General features: G+C 35.6%; 1 protein-coding gene across 8 annotated transcripts in view; it reads left to right on the forward strand.

Annotated features, from left to right (window-relative positions):
- The window catches only part of TMPO (thymopoietin), a 29,330-nt gene extending 4,005 nt beyond the window's left edge, over nt 1–25,325 (forward strand). The window contains exons 2-10 of one of the 8 annotated variants that reach the window (XM_037068531.1): nt 3,359–3,485; nt 6,625–6,783; nt 7,725–7,817; nt 12,036–12,133; nt 20,447–20,566; nt 20,666–20,761; nt 21,179–21,289; nt 22,302–22,390; nt 23,125–25,325. In XM_037068531.1, coding sequence (XP_036924426.1) covers nt 3,359–3,485; nt 6,625–6,783; nt 7,725–7,817; nt 12,036–12,133; nt 20,447–20,566; nt 20,666–20,761; nt 21,179–21,289; nt 22,302–22,390; nt 23,125–23,407 — 1,176 coding nt within the window. In that variant the 3' untranslated portion in view covers nt 23,408–25,325. Of the gene's footprint in view, nt 1–3,358; nt 3,486–6,624; nt 6,784–7,724; nt 10,479–12,035; nt 12,134–20,446; nt 20,567–20,665; nt 20,762–21,178; nt 21,290–22,301; nt 22,391–23,124 lie in introns of those variants that run through there. The other 7 variants (XM_037068534.1, XM_037068533.1, XM_037068536.1 and 4 more) reach the window with 7 other exon arrangements.
- The last annotated feature ends 583 nt before the right edge of the window (nt 25,326–25,908 follow it).

The following is a 25,908-nucleotide window of genomic DNA, read 5'->3' on the forward strand; positions in this document are numbered from 1 at the left end:
CCTATAAATTAAAAACCAAGCAGCCTTTATGAAACCTTGCTCTATTTATTCCAATTTATTGACATCTTAATATTTTTTTGTACAGTTGTAGTTTTTTATTATTTCAAGAACATATAAGGGTGTTGGTTTCCTGCTTCAATTTGATAAAGATTTATCATTTCTTAACAAGAAATGGACTTTTAAAATATAAGTGACTTTTTGCTCCTCAGATGGTACTTTGACTTATTCATTCATTCAACAAAACAGCTTATCATTTGCCTGTTCCAGTGTCAGACACTCTTTGTAGATGCTTGAGATACAAATGTGATTATGATAAGACCCCTGCTTTCTGCTGCCTTATTAAATGCTGCATCCAAAATCACCTGAGGTACCCATTAAAATACACATTCTTGGGCCTAAGATTAGGATTCAAGACTGATGGAATATAGAGGTTTTGATAACAAGTCAGATTTAGGGACCGTTACTCAAGTAGCTCACCATCTGGGGAAGATAAAACATTTATACAAATAACTAATAAAAAGTAGGTTGAATGTGGTGAATGCCAAAGAAAGATTTCTTAAAAACCTCAGGCTGTTACAAGAAGTTGAAATTCCTAGATGTTTTTGTTGGTAGTAGAGTTTGAACATTCTTTTGGTGGGAGGGATTATCTGCAAGTAATCTGTACCTGATTGGTTTCTTTTAATTTAAGGTATTTATATCCTGCAATGGAGTTTTTCTTTCCAGCCTATCCATACATTTTGGAAAATTCAAGTAGATCACTAACGTGAGATTAGGTCTGCTTGATTTTTTAAAAAATAACTAGTTTCTCAAAAGAACTCAAGTCTTTGATATAGAACTTTTAGATTCTAGGCAACTATTTTGACATCAAGGTTTGAGTCTGAGGGTCTTAGATAAGTGCAGTATTGCAGGGCTGGACAAACATAGGTTTACAGTTACATCATTACTTATTCTCCTATGTATGTATTTATTTTTTAAAGATTTTATTTGTTTGCAGACAGAGGAGAAGGGAAGGAGAAAGAGAGGGAGAAAAACATCATTATGTGGTTGCCTCTTGTACGCACATACACACACACACCCTGCACTGGGTTGGTACCTGGTGGGCAACCCAGGCATGTGCCCTAACTAGGAACCAAACTCGGTAACCATTTGGTTTGCAGGCCCATGCTCAATCCACTGGGCCACACTAGGGCATATTTATTATTAGTTTGTATTAATACCATTGTAAACCTGTTTTTGCCCATTCTTGTATATATGTCTCATAATCTTATGAACTACTTAAATTTTTATTTGGTTAAAAACCAAACATTCTAATCCATGGCCAAAATAATGTGACCCACCCTTCCCCCCCAGCATCATTGGAAAGTAAGCATTTCATACAACTTTATGATTTTTGCCCTTATGTATAAAATATATATTGTATTAACTGTTTGGCCTAAATATTTGGGCCTAAATTGACTTTGGTATTTGTAGTCATGATTTAAACAGCCTTTTTTTTTTTTTTTTTCAGTTTTTTAATGCTTCGTAGGATTACTGAGGCATTTGTAGTGTTATCTGCCACAATTCTGAAAGCTGCCCATACTTTTGCTCCCTTCTCTTATTTACCTTGGAAGTTAATATTTTATTAGTAGATACTGCCATTGCTTAAATTATTTTAAAAACTTCCTTTGTAATTTCTCTCAAAGTTTGTTCCATGTTCTTTCAGCTACAGTAGTGCTCCCCCCATATCCACAGTTTTAGTTACCCTTGGTCAACTGGTGTGACAACATTAAATGAAAAATTCCAGAAGTAAACAATTCATACATAAGTTTTATATTGTGTGCTGTTTTGAGGAATGTGAGAAAATTTTGCACTGTTCCATCCAGGATGTGAATTGCCTCATTCTTAGTTACTGTTAATCTCTTACTGTGCCTAATTTATAAATAAAGCTGTATTATAGGTGAGTATGTGTAGGAAAAACATGGTCTATATAGGTAGGGTTTGGTGCTGTCTGCGGTTTTGGTCATCCACTGGGCGTCTTGCAACATACCACCCCCGGATAGGGGCGGACCACCATGTTCTAATGAAATGGTCATACATTGGTTTAGCCAAAAAGTTCATTATATTTTTTTCCATAAAAGACACATTTCTCATTTTCACCAGTAACTTTATGGATTATATTTTGAGTATGTTGGTTATCTTCCACTATTGAATGCTAGCCAGTGAACCACAAGGTTGCTGATTCAATTCCCACCCAGGGCACATACCTGGGTTACAGGCCAGGTCCCCAGTTAGGGACATGTGAGGGGCAACCAGTCAATATATCTCTGACACATTGATGTTTCTCCCTTTCCCTTCTCCTCTCTCTAAAAATAAATAAATAAAATCTTTAAAAGAAATGTACGCTGATAATATGACAGCTATCACAGTACAATCTAACTAAATTGTTCCAAATGAAGTTAAAGACTACTAAGCACCACTAGAGCCATTGTGTAGAAAAAAACTAAACAAATTTTTTGGCCAACCCAATAGAACTAAGTGTTGCAACAAAGCTTTGTCAGAGATGATAACGTCTGTCTTTCTTCATGGGTCAAAAACTGGCTACCAGAGTCCACTATATTACGAAAATATTCATCTGGGCTTTGTAAATTCTGATGTGCTTGTTTAAAGGAAATCATTTTTATACATCTTTGTCAAAAAGTCTTAAACTCCTGGGTTAATTTAAACTTTTAAATATTATTAAAAGAGGCCAGTAATGAACATTTATAATCTGGATGAAAATACTTAAAAGTCTGTTTGCTCATTTGAAGTTTTTATCCATCACCTCCTCTTTAGACAGGTTAGCCAAAACTGAATATTTTAACAATAATGTCTTTTTAAAAACATATTTTATTTATTTATTTTTAGAGAGGGGGAAAAAGGAGAAAGAAAGGGAGAGAAACATACTCTCCCTCTTAATTAATGTATGGTTGCCTCTCACATGCCCACTACTGGGGACCTGGCCTACAACCCAGGCATGTACCCTAGATTGGGAATCAAACCCATGACCCTTTGCTCCTCAGGCCCACGCTCAATCCACTGAGCAACGCCAACCAGGGCAACAATAATGTCTTTAAAATTTGAGTTACTTGCTTGGCTATTAAGGTCATATAATTATAACCAAACTTAAAAAATATCCCAAACAAGGCGGCCAGTTAGCTCAGTTGGTTAGAGCATGGTGCTAAAAAATATCCCAAACAGTGAGACTTTCAATTTAATCAAATTGCCAAGGCTTAATATCACTTTAAGTCAACTTGAAGGTGAATTTTCATGTTTATTGTATACAGTGTTCTTTATTAGAGTAAATGAACATTGACTCATGTGGAAATGACTTTGTTTACAGAAAGCTACAAAGAAAACTGATAAACACAGACTGGAAGATAAAGATGATTTAGATGTAACAGAGCTCACTAATGAAGATCTTCAGGATCAACTTGTGAAATACGGGGTGAATCCTGGCCCTATTGTGGGTAAGGTGATAAAATCTAGAGTATCTTTTCTATGAAGCAGTGCTCCAAATTGCTTTTCCCTCTTGTTTATCTAGCAGTTGTTTGGGTTCTAAGGGTCAGCCTGTCATTAATCATTTATATGACCAGGACCTTAGTTTCCTTAACTATAAATGAGGAAAGTAAAATGAAGGAATTGAACTAAATAATGTCCGAGATTCCCTTTGTTGTCGAGGTTGCTTCATGTGGTGCTCACATTACACTACCTGATGAGACACATGGATCTTACTTGTCAGTTGAGGAAAATCTGAGTTAACATGGCTGGCCAGATTTATTCAAATCAGTAATTTAGTGACAGACTTGTTAATATACTCAAGTTTCTCAATTCCTGGCATTTTTAGTTATTGTTATGTGTGTATGGGAGAATGATAAATGATGCTCAAATCATAAAGCTCCTAAGTACCTTTTTTTATTAAAAGTCTTATTTTGGTTGGAATTCAAGAACGATACTCTGAAGAATAAACTGAAAAGGGAAAACTTGGAACTAAATATACTTGGAATTTCATCCTTTGCTTACTTTTGGTGATTTTGCAAGGTTGTTTATGCCTTAGTTTTGTAGGGTCTTGGCAATAAATGTCAGGATGAAGAAGGTCTACTTTTATCTTGAGTTATTTAAAAGTTTGAACACTGGAGAGTTGCGGGTTTGTTTTCTCCCAAGTGTAGTTGCAAACAAATTTTGGAATATTGTCTTTTGCATTATTTAATAACTGCCTCTAAGTAGATAGTGTTTGCCTATTAATATAATTACCAACAGATATTTGATACCCTTTATAAATTTAAATATTTAAAATTCCAAAAGGGAGATGTTAAAAAATGTGTATTGTTATCAACATACATTAAATTACATGTTTGTATGTATACTAGCAGTTCATTTTCCCTCAGCTATGTTGAGGTATAATTGATAAAATGGAATATATTGAAGATGTGCGACTTAATGTTTTGATACACATAGTCATGGTGAAATAGCCATGATCAAACTAATTAACATATCTATCACTTCACATAGTTTTCTTTTGTGTGTATGGTGAGAGTGCTTAAGGTCAACCTTCTTACCAAATTTTATGGGTTCAAGGCCTGCCCACAAAATATCCAGCTATGTAATGTGAAAAATAGAAACATTCATTGACGAAGATAAAAGAAATATTATACACAGGACAATGATGCCTCAGTCCCATTCAAAAGTAGGCACCTTGGGACCTCACACAGTTCTCCCAATTGCCATCAGCTGTCCCATCATATTTTCCTGAATCTCATCGATGGTCTGAACCCTCTTCCCTTTCAGGGGTGATTTTAGTTTTGGGTAAGCCAGAAGTTGCAGGATGCCAAATCTGGGCTATAGGAGGCCTGAGTCACCTGGGTAATTTGATGTTTCACCAAAAACTCTGCACAAGACGGGATGCTTGAACAGGCACATTGTTGTGATGAAACTGCCAATCACCAGTTGCCCATAGCTGTGGCCTTCTGAGTCATGGAAGTGGCTTCCTTGGAGGAATGTTCAAGCTTAACACAAAATTTATGTGGATTCTTTGCTCTACTCAGCCATTTTTTAATGTGACAGCCATACAATACACATGCTCTCTCAACAGTGTTTACCACCCCCACTGACTAACACAGTGAAATTGTCATTATTCATACATGCACATTCCAGTCCACTCTCCTTGGCTGCCAGGTTACATCCGTGTTTCATAAATGTTCTTGTTATATTAACAATGGCTGGACTTTCCCAGGACAGACCTCATATAGTGCAGTATCATTAACTATGATTCACGTTATACGTAGATTTCCAGAACTTACTTATCTCACATAACTGATATTTTGTACCCTCTGACCAACAATTTCCTCATATTTCCATCCCTACCGGTTCATCTTAAGACTACTTACATAAAACGTTGAGTTGTGTTGATTTTTAAAAATAGGTTTATTATTTTATTCATCTCATAGAAATCAAAAGACATACAGCTAGTATAAAAAAGCAAAGTAAAAGCTACTTTTTGGTTTTAAACTGTCATTGATGTTGAAATGTGTTAGGAATTTGTTTATACTCAAATCTTATTTTGCCATCTAATTGTTACATAATTTCTGGTTTTTAAAAAGATTCTATTTATTTAGTTTTAGATAGAGGGAATGGGAAAGAGAAAGAGAAGCAGAGAAACATCAATGTGTGGTTGCCTCTTACTCCCTGCTGGGGACCTGGCCCACAACCCAGGCATGTGCCCTGACCGGGAATTGAGCCCCAAACCCTTTGGTTCACAGGCCAGTGCTCAGTCCACTGAGCCACATCAGCCAGAGCAATTTCTGGTTTTTATACATTTTTTTAATAAAAGGTCATTTAGCTGCAAAGTATATATATTTAAATGTAATTTAAAACTTTAAAATGTGCACAATATTTATATATTTGATTTCCAGGGCTTATTTTCTTGCATGACTGAAATTTTGTTTTTTCTGACCAACATCATGTTAAATATATTTAAGTTGTAAGAATGTGATTTATAGTACTTTTCCCATACCTGGGTAGCTACTGGTATATTAATCTTATAGAGTTGTAACATTTTTTGGTTCTGGTTTTTGTTGTTGTTTTAGGATTTTATTTATTTTTAGAGGAAGGGGAAAGGAGGGAAAGAAACATCATTGTGTGATTGCCTCTCATGCATCCTCTACCTGATATCTGTCCTCCAACCCACGCATGTGCCCTGACTGGGAATCGAACTGGGGATCCTTTGGTTTGCAGACTGGCACTCATTCCACTGAGCCACACCAGCCGTGGCTAGAATTAAACGGGGTTTTAATCACAGTAATTGAGAGAGGTACAGTCTGTTAATAAAAATAGTTGTTTGTTTTAACAAAGACAAGTACTTTTATATAGTACTGGAGAAAATATATAAAATCCAGAACTTTTCAGGAAAAAATACTGAGTTGTACGAGGCTCTTCAGTATGTTATCTAATAAAATCTATATCAACCTCCTGTTTCATGCCATAAAAGAAGCACAATTATTGCCCTGGCTTTTTTTTTTTATAGTGAAAGTAACATTTTAAAATTGCTAAAGATAATGCCTAAGCTGGATCTTAAGATGAAGTACTAAAGTGAGTTCTGCCTTAAAACAGGAACAACCAGAAAGCTATATGAGAAAAAGCTGTTGAAACTGAGGGAACAAGGAACAGAATCAAGATCTTCTACTCCTTTGCCAACAATTTCTTCTTCAGCAGAAAATACAAGACAGAATGGAAGTAATGACTCTGACAGATACAGTGACAACGAGGAAGGTAAAAATTTAAATGATGTTAATTGAATGGATGTGACTTTTTCCCCAGACTCGTAATATACAGTAAACATGAAGAAGATAAAATTTAATATTACCAAGACATGTAATTTTTGTTCATATCCTTAATTTTCCAAGTAATTTGATTTAACTAGCTTTTGTTGAGAACTCAAACAGAAAAGTACAAATGTCTAATATTCTGTCACCTAAAATTACCAAAGTGCCTGTGTCTTTTTTGCTTCAAATTCATTTTTCTAAGAAAATATTACAAATAAAGACAAAGTTCCTCTACTTACTCCTTTCTAAGTATCATCTTCACAGAAGCTCATTAATTTTTAAAGTAACATTTGATATGCATCTATTTAATACATATTATTTTGTACTTTGAAAAGTCCATATAAATGATATATTAAATCCTGTCACATTTTTATTTTGTTATGTAATCAAGATCTCATTGATTTATTGTGCTTGTTTTATTTCTTGTAGTTTCATATAATGGTAGTATTTACATGTGGCATGTTTTCTATATTCTCTATTGATAGGCACTTATATTTACAGTTTTTGTTAGATAATCTTATTTCAGGTAGGGCAAATATTTTAGTAGACTATTGTAAGAAAATTTGACCATATTTAAATATTTTTGAAAATAGTACAAAAAATAAATGACTTTTTAACATTTATTGTAAGAGCAGGTTGATATTTAGAAATGTTCAGTTTGTTTATATGACATATTTGTTGATTTCATGATTATTTAATTTGATTTAAGTTGCTTAGATTTCCATAAGCATTGCCTGCCAGGGCCTACATAGTCTATCGAATTGGTTGTTCAGAATATGAAATATAGAGTCTTTTCCTTCAACAGCACTATGTTAGCAAAGAGGCAAAGAATAAAATCAGCTTAAACACAAGTAATGCTTAAACTTCCTGCCTCTTTTGCCTCTACAGGAAAGAAGAAAGAACACAAGAAAGTGAAGTCCACTAGGGATTTTGTTCCTTTTTCTGAACTTCCAACTACTCCCTCTGGTGGATTTTTTCAGGGTATTTCTTTTCCTAAAATCTCCCCCGGTCCTCCTTTTGGCAGGACTGAACTACAGGCAGCTAAGAAAGTACTTACTTCTAAGGGAGACCCACCTAGGGAACCTCTTATTGCCACAACCTTGCCTGGCAGAGAACAGTTGCAGAAGTTAGCCTCTGGAGGGAATTTGTATATGTCCTCTATCTCTAGCCGTGGTAGATGTTTAGAGAAAAGTTCTTCGACATCTTCTCAGCATGAACTCGCTGCCATGTTGGCCTCTGCTGCAGCTTCTCCTTCACTGATTAAAGAAACCACCACTACTTGCTATAAAGACATAGTAGAAAATATTAACTGTGGAGAGAAAAGTGGAATCCAACCATTATGTTCTGAGAGGTCCCATGGTTCGAGTCAGTCGATTCTCTCCAGTTCAAGGAAAATAGAAGAGTCTGAGAGATCACAAGTAATTTCTCCACCACTTGCTCAGGCAATCAGAGATTATGTCAATTCTCTGTTGGTCCAGAGTGGGGTAGATAGTTTGCCTGGGACTTCTAACTCTACACCCTCACTGGGTGTAGAAAACATATGGAAGAGAATTGATCAATCTAATTTTCAAGAAACTGAATCCCTGTCTCCTCCACGAAAATTACCTAGATTTAGTAAAAAGTCAGAGGAAAAGGATTCAGGTTCCCGTGTGGCATTTCAAAATATACATGGATCTGAACTGATGTCTTCTGCCAAAACCATTGTCTCTCACTCGCTTGCTACTTTAGGCATAGAGATGTCTAAGCAATCACAGCATGATAAAGTAGATGCCCCAGAGCTGTCTTTTCCTTTACATGAGTCTATTTTAAAAGTAATTGAAGAGGAATGGCAGCTAATTGACAGGCAGCCGCCTTCATTGGCGTGCAAGTATCCAGTTTCTTCCAAAGAGGCAACCCAGCTATTATCAGTTCCAAAAGTAGATGATGAAATCCTGAGGCTTATTTCTGAAGACGCTCCACCAGCAGGTACTCAGGTAGCTTCAGCTGATAAACAGGTGGACGTAGCACTTTGTAGAGCATATGAAGCTGCAGCATCAGCATTGCAGATTGCAACCCATACCGCCTTTGTGGTTCGGGCTATGCAGGCTGACATTAGTCAGGCTGCACAAATTCTTAGCTCCGATCCTAGTCATATCCACCAGGCACTTGGGATTCTGAACAAAACATATGATGCAGCTTCATTTCTTTGTGAAGCTGCATTTGATGAAGTAAAGATGGCTGCCCATACCATGGGATCTTCCACTTTAGGCCGCCGTTATCTCTGGCTAAAGAATTGCAAAATTAATCCAGCTTCTAAGAATAAACTGGCTGTTACTCCCTTTAAAGGTGGAACATTATTTGGAGGAGAAGTATGCAAAGTAGTTAAAAAGCGTGGAAATAAACACTAATGACATTTAAAATAAAGGTATCCATTTTATCTTTGAAACAAATCTTAGCAGATTTTCTAGGAAATTTTAAGTACTGCTTTTAAAGCAAAAAAAATTTTAAGGCCTTTTTGGTTTGTAGTTAGGGCTAATTTCAGAGCATTGAGCTTCTGCCCATTGAATTATAGTTTAAAAGTAGTTGCCCACATAAAACTGCCTTTTTAAAAAAGTTGTACAGCTAGAAAGCCTCATAAACTTGAAAGCTTTGTCGATCACGTTTTTATCTCAAGTAGTCCACTCTTTTCTATTTTACCTAAGATTTTACAGTTCTTCAAAACTAAGAAAATTCTTTTAACTAGAATATAGAGTCTTCACTAGTCTTAATATCTTTTTACTTTGTATAACTTGACTGCATTTTTTTATTTTCTTACTTTTGTTTGTTTTTTACTTTTGTCTACAGTATCATTCATAATATTCTAGATCATTGCAACTCAGTGTCCCAGTCTGTGAGTTGTTACTGATCCACAGACAAGATAAGCATTCACCAGAATTTGAACCTAGAGACACCTTTTAGATTAATGACGGCGGGTTTTTGTTTGTTTTGTTTTTTGTTTGTTTTGTTTTTTGTTTTGGTAAAAATTTATTGATAGAGAAAACAGCGCTGATTTACATTTTGTTGTTAAGGGCCTCTTTTCTTTGTGGATTGGCAGCAAATAGTTCATGGACCACACTTTGAGAAATACTGCTCTAGACCATAATTCTTTAGGATAGTGCATTTTCACCATCACTAGTTTATTAGGTGAACTAGGCACTGGAAAGATGGGCCTTTTCATGTAACACTTTCAAGGTATGTTGTAGTTCATGGGTTTAATCTAAATCCTAAAAGCAAATTTAAGATTTAAGTTAGAGTTTTTTTTAAAGTTGAAATAATACTAGTGTTTTTGTGTCTATATAAAACAGTAAATTCTCTTGTGTTTCCATTTCTGTGATTGTAAGATGAGAGAGTCTAACTGTAGAGGCATTTGATAATCAAATTTCTTTGTATTTTTATGGAAATAGTAGTACTAAGTACAAGTTTAAACGGGCCCTTAGTTACTCCTAGCTATATTCTTAAACTATGCATGTCCATCTTTGCAGCTTTCTGGGAGTAATTTCATTTGCTATTTGTCGTGGGTAATGTACATGTATACATGTACCTACTAAGTGCTATGTGACTTTAAGAATGTATTACTGTAGAATGCTTCTGCAAATTCAATAAAGTTGTTAATTTTGAACAGTTTTGTGTGGTCTCTAGCAACATGTTTTATGTGTGTTTTATTCTTGGAGTTAAAATAAGTTAGATGTTTGTGGATGACCATTCCTTTATCATTTCATCATTGAAACTCACTTGGCATTACAACGGTGTGGTTGAAAATATTCTAAATACTGTTTTATTGTATTTGAGGACCACGTTTTGTATTGGCTATTGGAATCTAAAATTTTAAGAAGAATTAAACTGTAACCAGATATCTTATTTGTTTAAATCATTTTCTATTCAACTACTGTTGGGTTCTTTGAATGCTTTCTAATTCTTAGAATCTGAGTTAACAAAGCTTACGATTTTATAATACTAAGGATTGTCCCAAGTATAGGAATATTGATAAGATCTATGAATAGGAGCCTTGGGAGGTGGGGCCTAGAGTTCCTTAATCCTAGAGAAAGCAATCCTAAATAGAGTACCTTAATCTTAAATAAAGATCAGGCTGATTGAACTATCATGCTAAAGATAAAAATTCACTTTATTTTTGGGAAACTTGCAAGTAGATGCTGGACTGACCAGTGTTAGGTAACTAGCAAGACATGTGGCCAGCTATCTTGACTACTTTTCAGTGCAACTGCATTGAGTTCATGCAAATTTAAGTTTTAACAGTTGACTCCATTTCTGTCTCTGGAGAAAATAAAGTTTTAGTAACAAGTTTTAGAAGTAACTGACATTTTGCAATGTGATGATAAATAACCACAAAATGTGAAAGTTAGCTAAAATTTCTATCAGTCTTTTAATAAATCTACCTCTTCAGATGGTGATATAACCAAGACTAGGGGAATGGAATATTAAAGCCTATAAAATATATACATATCTAAGTTGTTAATAATTATGGTGGTATGCTAAGCAGTGCATGCACCCTAGTTTTTCTTAAGAGAAATGTTATCTGTATTATGGGGATGAAGAAAAGTAGCCTGTGATTGGTTGTACTTTCCTGTCAACAAGATTCCTCTTTACCTCCTTAACTATACCTAGGTTTTTTATGTAATCACATCAGAAAGAATGAAGGAGAGACTTAAACTGCACTTTCATATGAACGTCATTGCACTTCCTATTATCGGAAACTTGGTACCATACATCTTAAAACTCCCAATAGCATTTTTCCTTTCATATTCCAAATTCCAATTTAATAAAAAAGCCTTTGCACTGCATGGGCAAAAGAATGGTAACAACTATATTTTAATGTTTTTTTTCTCCACATCTAAATTGTTTTTGGTGAAAAGCTTCCTTGGGAGCACTTTGAATTTGCTTTGTTTCAGTCTGTTACTCCCAGAAAAAGGGGAGGAGAATAAGAAGTCCTGATCAGCTTAAGGAGTAAGGAGATAAACAGAAATGTAATAAAATAAAAGTGGCAAAGAAAAAAAATTTAAGTTAGAAATTGTAGTTAAACAGTTTTTGGTCTGTTAAGATAAATACCAGTAGAGAACTTGCTTTAATTAGTAATGTGTCTAAAATCAACATTCCAAACTGGTGTTACGGTGGTTGTAGTTTATCGTATGTTTCAGAGAGTAATGGTTTCTCTGTTATTTCCAGACTCTAAAATAGAGCTCAAGCTTGAGAAGAGAGAACCACTAAAGGGCAGAGCAAAGACTCCAGTAACACTCAAGCAAAGAAGAGTTGAGCACAATCAGGTATCTTTAGTTTTATGATCGCTGTATTCAGGTATAAATATCCAGGCAGCACTCATTTGCCTGTGTCCCACAAGCATTTTGCTAATAGTTGACACTCAGATTCCAGTGCACTAAATAGCGTTCATTCCATCATTCATTAAATGGCATTAGAAACCTCTATTTTGTGTGTTTTGTCAGTAGTGTGGCCTGTGCTTACTGCAAAAGCCAATGTTAAATGTCTCATTTGTGTTTGAATCTATGTGCTAATAAGCATGGTTCAAAGTCAGTCATACTGCTTTTTAAGATATTTTTTTTTTTTAGTTTTGATCTTTGTGTTTTTTAATTACATTTGATGTTCAGTGTTCTGTTAGTTTCAGGTGTACAGCATAGTGGTTAGACATTATATAATTGACAAAGTGATACTGTTGACAAGACTAGTACCCACCTGGCACCATACATAGTTGTTACAGCATTACTGACTCTAATGCCCTATGCTGCACTTCACACCCCCATGATTGTTTTGTAACTGCCCATCTGTATTTCTCAGTCCCTGCACCTCTTCACACAGCCCCTGAAGCCTCTCACCTGGCAACCATCAGTGTGTTCTCTGCATCTCTGAGTCTGTTTCTGTTTTGTTTGGTTGGTTTTTTAGATTCCACCTAAAAGTGAAATTGTATGGTATTTGTCAGAGAAATATTTTAACGGGTGGAAATGCCTAAGCAATTCTGAAATAATTTCTTTATTTCCGTGTTTGTCTCTAGATTTCTGGATTTGCTTTTATTTTGGCCTGTCTTGTGTGACTTTTTCCTCAACTCTGAAGTTTGGTCATAAGACCACACTGTTTGCTTTCCTTGTTCTAAATGAAAATTTACCTTTTTTTATTTGGGGTGAGGCAAGAAGCATTTAATGTGGATGCAGAAACTCGGAAAATCTGGAGAAGGACACTGAAATAGACGAGTGTGGAGAGGTGTGGTGCAGAGTATTAAGGCAAGATGGTGTCGTGCTATCAAGAATGTGCGACTGGTCAGATAACAAAAGGAGGGAGGAAGGGTGGGCTTATGGTTTAATGAGTAATTGTTTCAGCTGGGGAAGTTAAACTGAAAGACAGTATAAATAGTCGGCAACAGGCAGAATTAGGCAGTGGCCTTTATATACAAAATTTAAAACAAAAGCGGAGGGAAGAGTTGAACAGACCAGTCACAGAGCCTCAACAGCTGTCAACATTTTACCAGTTTTATGCCATCTTCACCCATACCATTTAGCCTTTCTGAGTGTTTGGTTTGGTTTTGAGTTTTGCTGGAGTATACAAAAGCAAATCTCTGGCACAGTAAAATTTTGGTATATACACACTCAATGCTATCTCACATGTAATAAAGCTATTTTTCATAATTCTTCAAGTTTCAGAAATGTCTCATGATTGAATTGTTCAAATTGGGATCCAAATACACTCCACGTACTATTTGGGGGGGGTTGTTGTTGTTTCTTAAATCTGTAGCTATTTTTACACTTAAGTATTGCCCCTCCCTCCATTTATTTGGTAAAGAAACCAGGTCGGTTTGTTGCAGAATTTGGCAGATTGTTCCAAGTGTCATTTAATTTGCTCTTCTATGCCCTGTATTTTCTGTGGTCTGGGCGTTAAGACTTACAGGAGGGCAGTATGATAGAACTTTCGTGATGATGGAAGTGTCTGTCTCTGCTGTCTGTTGTGGTAGCCTCAAACCGCAATTGTGTATTGAATGCTTGGAATGTGACTAGTGTGGCTGAGAAACTAAAATTTTTTTATGGTTATTTTATTTTATTTTTTATTTTTTAAATATATTTTATTGATTATACCATTACAGTTGTTCTATTCCCCCCCTTCATTCCCCTCCACCCGCACACTCCCTCCCCCACCATTCTCCCCCCCTTAGTTTATAACCACGTGTCTCAAGTTCTTTAGATTCTATATTTCTCCCACTATTCTTGCCCTCCCCCCCTATCTGTTTTCTACCTACTGTCTGTGCTATTTTCTGTACCTTCTCCCCCCTTCTCCTCCTCCCACTCCCCTGTTGCTAACCCTCCATGTGTTCTTCATTTCTATGGTTCCACTCCTGATCTAGCTGTCCTCTTGGTTTGCTTTTGTTTTAGGTGTGGTTGTTAATAACTGTGAGTTTGCTGTCCTTTCACTGTTCATATTTTTCATCTTCTTTTTCTTATATAAGTCCCTTTAGCATTTCATATAATAAGGGCTTGGTGATGATGAACTCCTTGAACTTGACCTTATCTGAGAAGCACTTTATCTGTCCTTCCATTCTAAATGAAAGTTTTGCTGGATAAAGCAATCTTGGCTGTAGGTCTTTGGATTTCATGACTTGGAATACTTCTTTCCAGCCCCTTCTTGCCTGTAAGGTCTCTTTTGAGAAATCCGCTGACAGTCTGATGGGTACTCCTTTGTAGGTGACTGTCCCCTTATCCCTTGCTGCTTCTAGGATTCTCTCCTTCATTTTAGTCTTGGCTAATGTAATTATGATGTGCCTTGGTGTGTTCCTTCTTGGGTCCAACTTCTTTGGCACTCTCTGAGCTTCCTGGATTTCCTGGAAGTCTATTTCCTTTGCCAGACTGGGGAAGTTCTCCTTTATTATTTGTTCAAATAAGTTTTCCACTCGTGGCTGTTTCTTTCCCCCTTCTGGTACCCCTATAATCCGGATGTTGGAACGTTTAAAGATGTCCTGGAGGTTCCTAAGCCTCTCCTCATTTTTTTGAATTCTCATTTCTTCATTCCTTTCTGGTGGGATGTTTTGTTCTTCCTTCTGGTCCATTCCATTGATTTGAGTCCCAGTTTCCTTTCCATCACTATTGGTTTCCTGTGCATCTCCCTTCATTTCAATTAGTTTAGCCTTCATATGTTCCTCTAATTTGTCACTATAATCAACCAGTTCTGTGAGCATCCTGATAAACAGTGTCTTGAACTGTGCTTCTGAGAGGCTGGCAATTTCTTGGTCGCTGAGAGTTATTGGCTCTGGGACTTTGAGTTCTTCTTGCACCATCTTTTGGGCTGTTCGTGCCTGTTAAGTAGCAGGATCAGAGCCGTAGGTGTTCACCAGAGCAGGGCAACTCAGTCGCTGGGTTGTGACGCTGTATGTGGGGGCGGGGTCAAAGAGGAGCAATGGCGTCCCATCTGCCGCCTCCCGCAGCGGCCCCCACAGGTGCGGCAGCTGCCACCGTCACTGGGGCCCGCGCGTTTCATCCCACTGCACGCGAGTGTGCCACCGCCGTCAGCCCTCGCCCCCTGGGGCCTGTGTGGTCTGTCCCACTGTGCACAAATGTGCAACCGCGGTCAGTCTGCCCCACACCCCAACTGGGTCCAGGCCTCCTGTGCCCCTAGGTCTGGGAATCTGTCCTGCCCGACCCTGCTCGCTGCTGGCTCCGCCCCTCTTACCGTCCGTATAATTCAATTTTCTGTTCTTTGGCTGTGTCTTTGTTTCTCCAAACCTTTGTTGTATTCAAACTTGGTTGTGGGAGAAGGCACAGTGTTTCCACCTATGCCTCCGTCTTGGCGGGAGTCCTGAGAAACTAGAATTTTAATTTTAATTGCTACATGAGGCTAGTAACTACCATATTGGATAGCACAGATTATAGGGTTGATTAGATTCAATTTTAGTTTCTTTGACAAGAAATGGTGTTGTAGCTTTTGAATGTAGGTTCAAATGTTAAAAGCCTAATCCATCCATTATAAAGTTCCATATTGTTTTTTCATTAAATAGTTATGGCAGCCCTTTATGATTATAGTCAGATCCATTCATTTGAGGTTGTAAGATGATTTTTCTCATTCTCTCATTTCTTTATAAGTGGAATGTTTTTTTGAAGATTTTCATTATTTATTTTTAGAGGGAGGGGAAAGGGGAAGGAAACATCGATTGGTTGCCTCTCGCATGCTCCCAAATGGGAACCTGGCCCGCAACCCAGGCACGTGCCCTGACTGCAAATTGAACTGGTGACTTTTTGATTTGCAGGCCGGCGCTCAATCCACTGAGCCACACCAGCCAGGGCTATAAGTGGAATTTTTAAAATCAAGAACTTTTTTTACCTCATGAACTGCTTAGTTACCTTAAAATAAAATTTATATAGGAGAGCCAGAAAAACGTTTGCTTCTTTTTATTTTCCAAGGTGATCAGTAAGTTTTTAAATCATATATGTTTTATATATTTTATGACAAGTTGCCGTTCTTTTCTGCGTGTTCAAATTATGCCATCTTTAGCCCATGGCAATTAGTGCGTTAGTTCCTATTTCCCTTTTTTGCCCTTGTTTGTCTACAAGTTTCTTGGTTTGGGGCACATTAAGATGACCCATGCTCGTGTATTTTCTGACTCTTGTCTGCCATTTTTCTAAAGAACCTTAATCCTTTTGTTTTTAATCCTCACTCAATATGTTTACTGATTTTAGAGAAAGAGGGAGAGAGAGAAACATTGATGTGAGGGAGAAGCATCAATCAGTTGTTCAGTGCCCTGACTGGGGATTAAACCCACAACCTTTCCATGTGCTGGACGACACTCCAACCAACTGAGCACCCAGCCAGGGCAAACCCTAATCCTTTTAATATCAAATAGTACTTGGAGGCTACCTTCAATATGGATACTAGGGTGTTCACTCCTACTGGCTTGTCATTGCTTCTAGGTGTTTGCAGTGGGTAGAGCTAGAAGTACCTATTTTTTTAGAAAGAAAGTAAATTAAGAATTCAACAAAGTAATGAATGCAGGCCTATCTGGTATTGCATATAATGGATGAACTGTAATTCATTTAGCCACTCTTTTGGTGAATATTTGAATTGTTTTCAGTTATATGCTATTTTTAGTAATGCAAAGGAGAACCAATGAATAGCCTTCTACGTGTATCTTCTAATATTTTAGCCAATTTATCTTCTGGAAACCTAAAAGTGAACTTGCTGGGTGATCTACAAGGTGTTAACAAATTGCCCTACATAATAGTTAAAGCATTTTGTATTCCTACCAGCAATATATATCTATCTCTTATAGAGAGATATGCTGCTGCTTTATATGCTACTTTTTTAAAAAGTTAACACGAATAACCTTATTGATCCTGACTTACTTAAATCATTCTTCAGAGAAAGATGGCTTTTAATTAACCTGATTATTTCTTTTCTTGTTTTTTTTCTTTTTATTTATTGTTGTTCAAGTACAGTTGTCTCCATTTTCTTGCCATGATTATTTCTTTTTATAATCTAGTTTTGTGTAAATTTTGTGTAGCTTTTTACTCACTGGGATTTAAAGTCTTTAATTGCCCAGCTTCCTCTTCGTCGTATGATTCAACTGCCTTATGTCTTCTAAATAACTTTTTACCTGATAGCTTATTGCATGGCACTGTGAGAAGGTTTTTATTTCTTCTCTGTGTCGTCTCTTTGGTAAATTCAATCAGGGCTTTTATAGAATATTTTGCTGAAAAAGAGATGACAGCACAATTCTTATTTTGGCCACAGCATGTAGCAAGCACTTTAGCTACTAATTTTATGTAGCAGGAAGTTTCTTTTCAATTAGCAATTGCTTAGTCCATTTTCTAAGTAGTTATAACACTGAATTATAATCTTATTACTTTTTAATTCTACTTTTTTAAATTTTGTTTTCCTAAAGTTACTAGTTTATAGTGGGTTCTGGTAGAGAAAATTTATTTTTAATTTTCAGAGTATTTTTTCTGGTTGTGAAGGGTTTTCAGTCATTTTTCTGTGAAGATGATCAATTCTAAATTAGATAGTGTGGTGGTCAAGAATAAAATTGATTGATAGTCTTCAACTAAAGAATTTAACAAACCTGAACAAAGGAAAGCATAAATAACTTACTAGGGAAAGTGTCTATCCCACCCCTGTTCCCAACTGTGCCCACAGGTAACCAATAAGTTTCTTGTGGTTTCTTCTACAGAAGAAAAGAATCATTAAATAGAACTTAGCTTTCTTTTTTTAAAATTAACTATAGTAGTTTTAATAGGTGTTTGATAAAATTTTTAATGAAGGGATTATTTCTGTTTACTTAATTCAAAATAAAACAACACGGAAAGTCTTGGAACTTGGTAGATAACTAATTTAAAAGGAAAGAGACATCTTCTCCCCAGCAAGCCTTCCTTCGTGGACATAGGTAAAATATCTGGTGTTTATACTGTAAATGGAAACTTTATTGGAGCTTTCAAGCAATGTAGTTTTGAATTCTTTAAAGATTTTTAAGATGCTGAACATATACCAAGTATACAGCAATATTAAGTATATTACATTGATAATGCCAGATACACTATTTTAAGCTAGAGTCTTTTAAAAATACTTCTAATTTATTGGCATTGAGAAGTTGATTATTAAAGAGAAAACATTGTTGAAAGTAGTTTTAAAAAAATTCTTGGCTTTGAGATGCATCATAAGTCAGTTATATTATCTTAAACTAGTAGTTCTCAACTCTGACCACACATTAGAATCCCTTCAAAAGCTACAAAAATTGACTATGCACAGGTCTTTCTAGATTCTGACTTGATTGGTCTGACTTGGGTTGGGGAATTTTTTTTAAAGATTTTACTTATTTTTAGAGAGAGGGGAAGGAGGGAGGGAGAGAGGGAGAAAAACATTGATCCATCCATCGGCTCTCGCCTGTCCCCAACCCCAGGACCTGGTCCTCAGGCCTGCACTTAATCCATTGAGCCACACCAGCTGGGGCTTGGGATTTTTTTAAAAGCTCTCAGGTGATGCTGTGCTGCAGGATTGAGATTGAAACTATTGTTTCCTTTTAGTCAAATAACCAGGACTTAACTGTTAATAAGCATTTATTATATTATATGTGTGTGTAATTTGTTCACAGATTTGTCTTTTGACCAACATTAAGTTTTCATTCAGCAAAAATTTCCTGACAACAGGCAAAGGAACTCAGTGGTTCAGATTGTGGGTCAGGGAAATTACAAATCAGTTCTGAGAGACTTATGTCTGTACCTTCTGGGGTTTGGTACTGATACTTCCAGCCAAATAAGCATACATATAGACTGACCATTTTTATCTCATGATAAGAGTAAAATATATCTTTCTTTAAAATTAATAAACACTGACCTGGATATAAAAACATCTGCTATCTAGATAAAATATTAGCTTGAAAGCAAAAGTGACAGTATAAGCGGGCTCTAATATACTAATCATGGATCGCTGTTTTCTAGTTAAAAGAATTTAAAAGGATCCTCTGGTAATAGTGGCTTCAAAGTTGAGTAACTTGTTACTTAGGATGCAGAATCTCAGGCCTCACCCTAGGGTTGCTGCATCAGAATCTACTGTCTGTCTGTCTGTCTATCTATCTATCTATCTATTTTTAGAGAGAGAGGAAAGGGAGGAGAAGGAGAGAAACATCAATGTGTGGTTGTCTCTCACCTGCCCCCTACTGGGGACCTGGCCTGTAACCCAGGCAGGTGCCCTGGCTGGGAATCAAACCAGCAACCCTTTGATTCACAGGCCCATGCTCAATCCACTGAGCTGCACCAGCCAGGGCAGAATTTATATTTTAATAAAAGCCTCAGTTGATTGATATACACATTACAGTTTGAGAAGTAGTAATCTAATGGTTTTCAAGCTGTTTTATAAGGACTGCTAATTTATTTTTCAAATAGGGAAGAAATTGTGGACTGGAAGGTAACAATAGGCTATCACTATTACCTTTCTTTCTGTAGTGAGGAGTGGGTAGCACTGAGTGAGGTTTGACAGTGACACTAGGCGTGCATGCATGTTCATGAAAGAGGTGACACCAGGTTGTTGCTGTTGTATTTTATTGTCTGTTTCTAAGAAGAGTTTGATATTTGGAAGTATGGATTATAATTTAGACTGGAGTTCTATTTAAATAATCCTGACCACATGAAAAGAATGATAATTAATCTATTTTAACAATTATAGCATTTGTATTTTGTTTTAAAAGGAAACTGACTTGTAACAAATGACTTGCTTATGAGTCAAGTAAAGTCAGTCATGCTCAATCTGAGCTTGCTTATTGTTTTGACAAAGATGCAACTGCAATACTAGAGCCAAATAGCCAACAGCAGTCACAGAAGGAGTCAGTGATAAATTGATGTCCTTTTTCTACCCTCATTTTTATTGTAATTTATGAGCTTCTATAGTTGGACTCTTGAGTGTATTTTTACCGTATGTTAAGTGTTTTCTGATACCTACATATTATTAGTTCAATCGATACGCATAGAAATGTATTGAGGGCATAAGATTGTTTGCACATGCTGGCATTTGGAGACTTCCTGGCTTCTCGGTGTGCTAATATGGCCATTATTAAGGTGTTTGATGTTAGAATATGACTTTTTAATGTGTCAATGCTTGATTAGAGCTATTCTCAAGCTGGAATAACTGAAACTGAATGGACAAGTGGATCATCAAAAGGCGGACCTCTGCAGGCATTAACTAGGGAATCCACAAGAGGGTCGAGAAGAACTCCGAGGAAAAGGGTGATGCAAGGCTTATTGCTTAGAATTGGGTTTTCAGATTGGTAGGGTTTTAGTCATTATTTTATATTTATTGTCTTTGTTTTGTTTTCAAACTAACAGGTGGATACTTCAGAACATTTTCGTATAGATGGTGCAATAATTTCAGAGAGTACTCCCATAGCTGAAACTATAATGGCTTCAAGCAACGAAACCTTAGTAAATATGTTTCATAAACTATACAAGTGGTATTCTTTGTAAATTACACTCTAATTAGAATTGGGGAGGTGGTGAATTTTGGCAAATCTCAAACTTATGTTTTTTAAACATTATATGTTAATCTTATTTTCCCCATATGATTCTGAATTTTAGTTTTTTTCAATATAGCCAATTTATATATACACATTTAATTCATTGTACAAGAATCCAAAATATAAGGATACTTTTTTGCTAAAGTATTTAAAGCATGATAAGGCTTCACAGATGAGAACCACTGAATGTACATTTCTGGGTCCTTTTGTCTAAATTTCTATTAAGGGAAAGTTCATATATTGCAGAAATAAAATTTCTTTTTTTTTTTACATGTCTTTGTTATGTTTGGATAATTCTGAGTCTGAATAATTTGAATCTTGGCAGGTTGTCAATAGGGTGACTGGAAATTTCAAGCATGCAGCTCCTATTCTGCCAATCACTGAATTCTCAGACATACCCAGAAGAACACCAAAGAAACCATTGACAAGAGCTGAAGTAAATGAATAAAATTTAGATCGATGTTATCATTGATCTTTTAAAGAAGAAATATTTCTATTCTTTGGAGTGGGTGGGAGGAGCAGAGTTTTATTGGGTGGTATGGGTGTGTGGGTGTGTGTATATACTTGTTAATTTAAAGACATACTTTACTAGTAACAATAAAAAGTAACCAACATAATATGCCATGCTAATAACTATTCTCTTGCTACTGTGCCTCTTAAGTTCCAGTTTATAAGGGAGTGGTCCTTTGTGTGCTGCTTATGACTTGTTTTCTTTGTTATAGATGTGGGTTGGAAGTGTGACTGGGCAATAGGGGAGGCCATACTATCTTTCACTGAAAGTTCAAATAATGGGACTTTAAAGTGATTTTGTATGGTGCTTCATTTGATTAACTCTCTTCTCTAATTAAGTTTTAAAGTACTAACTGCATGATGCATTGTAGTTTTAATGAATTTTTACTAAAGACTTTAATTGGCACAAAGGTAAACAGCAAAACAATAAGGTTGTTTAAAAATAACATTTTATGTTTTTTTAAGTTCAGAAGATTATATAGACTCTGTACTTAAAAACATATACTAAAATTTGTTAAAGATCCATGTTAATTTGATACCTTCTGTATTTGATCATTTATTACATTTTTAATGGAGGAAGAAACAAAGTACTCTCAGTACGCATGAGAAATCTGGGATAGTGGGGGGAGTTGGAGGGAGACTTACTCTGCCATGTTAGCTGCACTGAATGTCTGGGGTTTTTTGACTTCGGTTTATTTTTAACATGAGGCGATTTTATTCTCTACTATTGTCATGTTAACTTATCTTCACTTTGAAGAAATTTGAAGAGAGAGCCTGAGAAAGCTGTGGATACTTAGATGGTAATGAATTTAGAAATGACAGTTAAAAGCTAGGATAGATCTGAGTGCATTTTCTTCTCTGAAATGTCTATTTAAAGTATATTTTAATTGTTTCACTTTTACATAAATTTTTAACTGTGGTTGTTTGTTTTTTATTAGGTGGGAGAAAAAACAGAGGAGAGAAGAATACAAAGGGATATTCTTAAGGAAATGTTTCCCTTTGAAGCATCTACACCAACAGGAATTAGGTATTCTGATACATTGAAACAAGTATTCGTGTATTCTACTAGGGCGTTTTTATTTATTCACTTATCTCCACCTTTTTTGAGGTATAACAGACACAGTTGTATGTATTTAGGGTATACAACATTATTATATGATATACATAAATGGAAATTTTAATTTTTAATTCTTCACAAAATTATGATACCTGTGTTCTTAGAGTTAAACTGTTCTTTTGGGAGCTGTTTAATTCTTCTAAGCTACCAGTTTATATTCTGGAAAATTGAGTCAGTTTAAAAATTAACTTGATCACACTAAAGGGTTATAAATAAAACATTTAGCTATTATTAATTTCCATTTTTAAGTCTAAATGGAAACCTGGTAAGAAGGAAATCATTGTTTTCCCTGAAAGTTTCTGAATATTTAGGTATCTTTTTCATTGTTTTCTGAATAAAGGAATCACAACAACACTACCCCTTCTTTCCTCTTATCTCCTAATAATAGAGCCTTAAATAGAGCTCTGAAAAGCCTTCAAGGCAAGTTCAGTGACTATCATTGTTATGAATATTTTCTAATAAAATAGAAGTATTTAACTTTTTAAATGGAAACTATATAGATGTTTTAAATAGCTTGACTGGCCTTGCTCTTACCTCAAAGAATGTGTTTGGAATTAGGAGTGGTAATGATATTTTATACTATTTATTTAACTCATGGCTTTATCTAAAATTTATTTTTCTCTTTGTCCTTTCATTCCCAACAGTGCAAGTTGCCGCAGACCAATCAAAGGGGCTGCGGGCCGACCGTTAGAACTCAGTGATTTCAGGATGGAGGAATCTTTTTCCTCTAAATATATTCCTAAGTATGTTCCCTTGGCAGACGTCAAGTCAGAAAAGACAAAAAAGGGACGCTCCATTCCCATGTGGATAAAAATTTTGCTATTTGTTATTGTGGTCATTTTTATGTTTTTGGTCTACCAAGCTATGGAAACCAACCAAGTAAATCCATTCTCTCCACCTGTTGATGACTCTGGAAATTCCAACTGAATGATCTCTCTGGCGCACTCAACTTGGTCTCCTGTTTTTTTAATAACTGTAAAAAAAATTGTGTACACTTGTTGACTGAAGAGCTAAAATTATGTGATTTCACCTCAATAAATGTATTGTTCCATTGAAAAGCAAACAAGATCCTATATAAATGGACTTCATTTAAATGTTTTGGACTTTGGACTAATAGGAGATCACTCCGTGCCATATGAATAATCTTTTTAGCTCTGGAACTTTTTTGTAGGCTTTATTTTTTTAATGTGGACACCTTATTTCATTTTTGAGAAAAATGTATATTGTTTCTGTGTATTTGGGAAACAAGAAGGGCAAAATGCATAATGTGAACCTATACATTTAAATACTTTGAATTCTTACAGAAAAGATTTAAGAATTCTCTGCTGGATAAAAACTTTGGAGATACGTGAAACATGAAATTGTAAAAGAAAAAGTAACTTGGGGTTGTACTTTTTGTAAGAGCAAAAAGTTGCGTGATGTTTATGGGGGAAAGTACAGCAATAATCTCTTCTGTAACTTTTATTAATTGTAATGCTATTATTATAGCCCTACTGTACTTTTTAAAAGATTTCTAGCATCATGAATGTCCAATTTCAGTAAGGCCCGTTTAAATACAGTTGAATTTTAGCAGGGATCTTAGAGTGTAACATATGTACATGTTTTAGAGGACTGTTAGCTGGCTGTACATGTTTTTAAAAGCTGTTTAGCTAGCTATAAGGCTGTAATTTGAAAATTGTACTTTTATTTACAGCAAAAAAATTGTCAATTTAATTAGCTACCAAAATATTTTTTAGATAAATAGGTGTGTGTTTAGAAGTTAGAAACTTTACACACTGGTCTTAGCTTCCATTTGGAGTCATTATTGCATTGTCTTCTGTTACAAAAAAACAAATTTTGCCAAGTTTTTATGCCCCCCCATTCTCAATATCATTTGATTTGAAAGTGCAGAAGGTATTTGCTTTTAAATTACATAGTAACTTTTCTTGGATCTATAGTAGTTAATACATGAATTTGTAGATTCTGAATATGAGGTGGGCATTATAATTTTTGTGTATTCTTGAAGTTGGTTAACTTTATTTTTTGTTTGTTTTTTTTTTCTTTTGCTAAAACTTTTACCTCATGTATAACTTGGTTAAGTAATTGAAATTTCAACAGAATCAAGTAAAACATAAATTTTAAACTTACTCGTTTGAGTTATTAATTTTACAGTCTTTGACCAGAAAGCACACTAAAAATGTAAGTTATTTTTAAATCATCTGAAATAAAAAGATACTTTGAAAAGGGGGGAAAGCAGAAGGTGTGTATTTAGATCACAAAACTTTGATTTGAATTAACCCCATTCTGATACTTAACTTTTAGAGATTTTGTAGACATTTCTCACTTGGCAATTTACCAGAAAAATGTTCATAGGCCTGGTACTGCAGAGGGAGTGAGAGACATCCTCCTCTGTCAGAAAAGCTTGCCTCTCTGAGTAAAAGTGTTTCCTTGACATGAGCCACCCAGAGGGCGCGTTTTACTCAACTTTTCTGCTGTAAGGTAATAGTGGTCTGCTTTCACTTGCTTTGTTTTTAAACTGTTTCCCATTTTGTTTTTGATCTTTTGTTTATAAATAGAAATTGTGAGAAGCTGCATTTAATGTTTAAAAATATGGGATGATAAATCAGACTTAATATGTATGTAAGATCAATTTTCTAATAGGAAAGGTATGGTCCAAAATAGCAAAAGTAGGACCAGATAAAACATGTAGTCTTTTTTTTTTTAAATGTGTATCTGGTCTTTTGTCTGTGTCTGTTTTATTCCACTAGAGTATGTGTCCTTGATGTAAATGCGAAGCATTTTTTTCTGATTAAACTGTAGATGTAGATTTGACAATATAATTCAACAATAAAATAATTAACTTCTAGTTTTGTCATTGCAATAAATGCTTTTCAGGTAGCACAAACAAGATATCCCAATAACATTTTTTATGTGATATATATGGATTGTTGGGTTTTAGTTCTCATTTCGGTCAACTCCTTCATGTTTTGCTTCTATTCATTGTAGTAATCAGGTCCTTGTTTATTCATAGATAAGTAATGTATAGCCCTTACGCTTGGAGGATGACACAGGGAAGCTTAGAGGCACCTCTCCCACTCTACAATGTATATAGCAACGGCTCCTCAGTCATCTCCCCTCCACCCCACCCCCCATTTTATTGTCTTAGTACTTTTCTGTGGCACTCATGATTGTTAGTCTTGCTTTGAGACTAAACAAAGATGTTGCTGTGTATATTTATTGTGGAGCTGTGTTCACAAGGATCAAAGTGCCTTTATCTCTTCATCGTTCTTGAGTCCCCCAAAGGTGATTTTATTTGTTAGTCATTCTCACAGTAATAGATACACTAATTAACTAGAAAGAAAACAGCATCAAACCCTTAAAATAACAAAGTAAGCTTTATCTCATGCTTACCATGGCAAATACTGTTCTGTTGTGCCCTTGATGTGGAT

Source organism: Sturnira hondurensis, unplaced genomic scaffold (genome assembly GCF_014824575.4).
Source record: "Sturnira hondurensis isolate 20B ecotype Veracruz unplaced genomic scaffold, ASM1482457v3 Scaffold0017436, whole genome shotgun sequence".
Lineage (NCBI taxonomy): Eukaryota > Metazoa > Chordata > Mammalia > Chiroptera > Phyllostomidae > Sturnira > Sturnira hondurensis.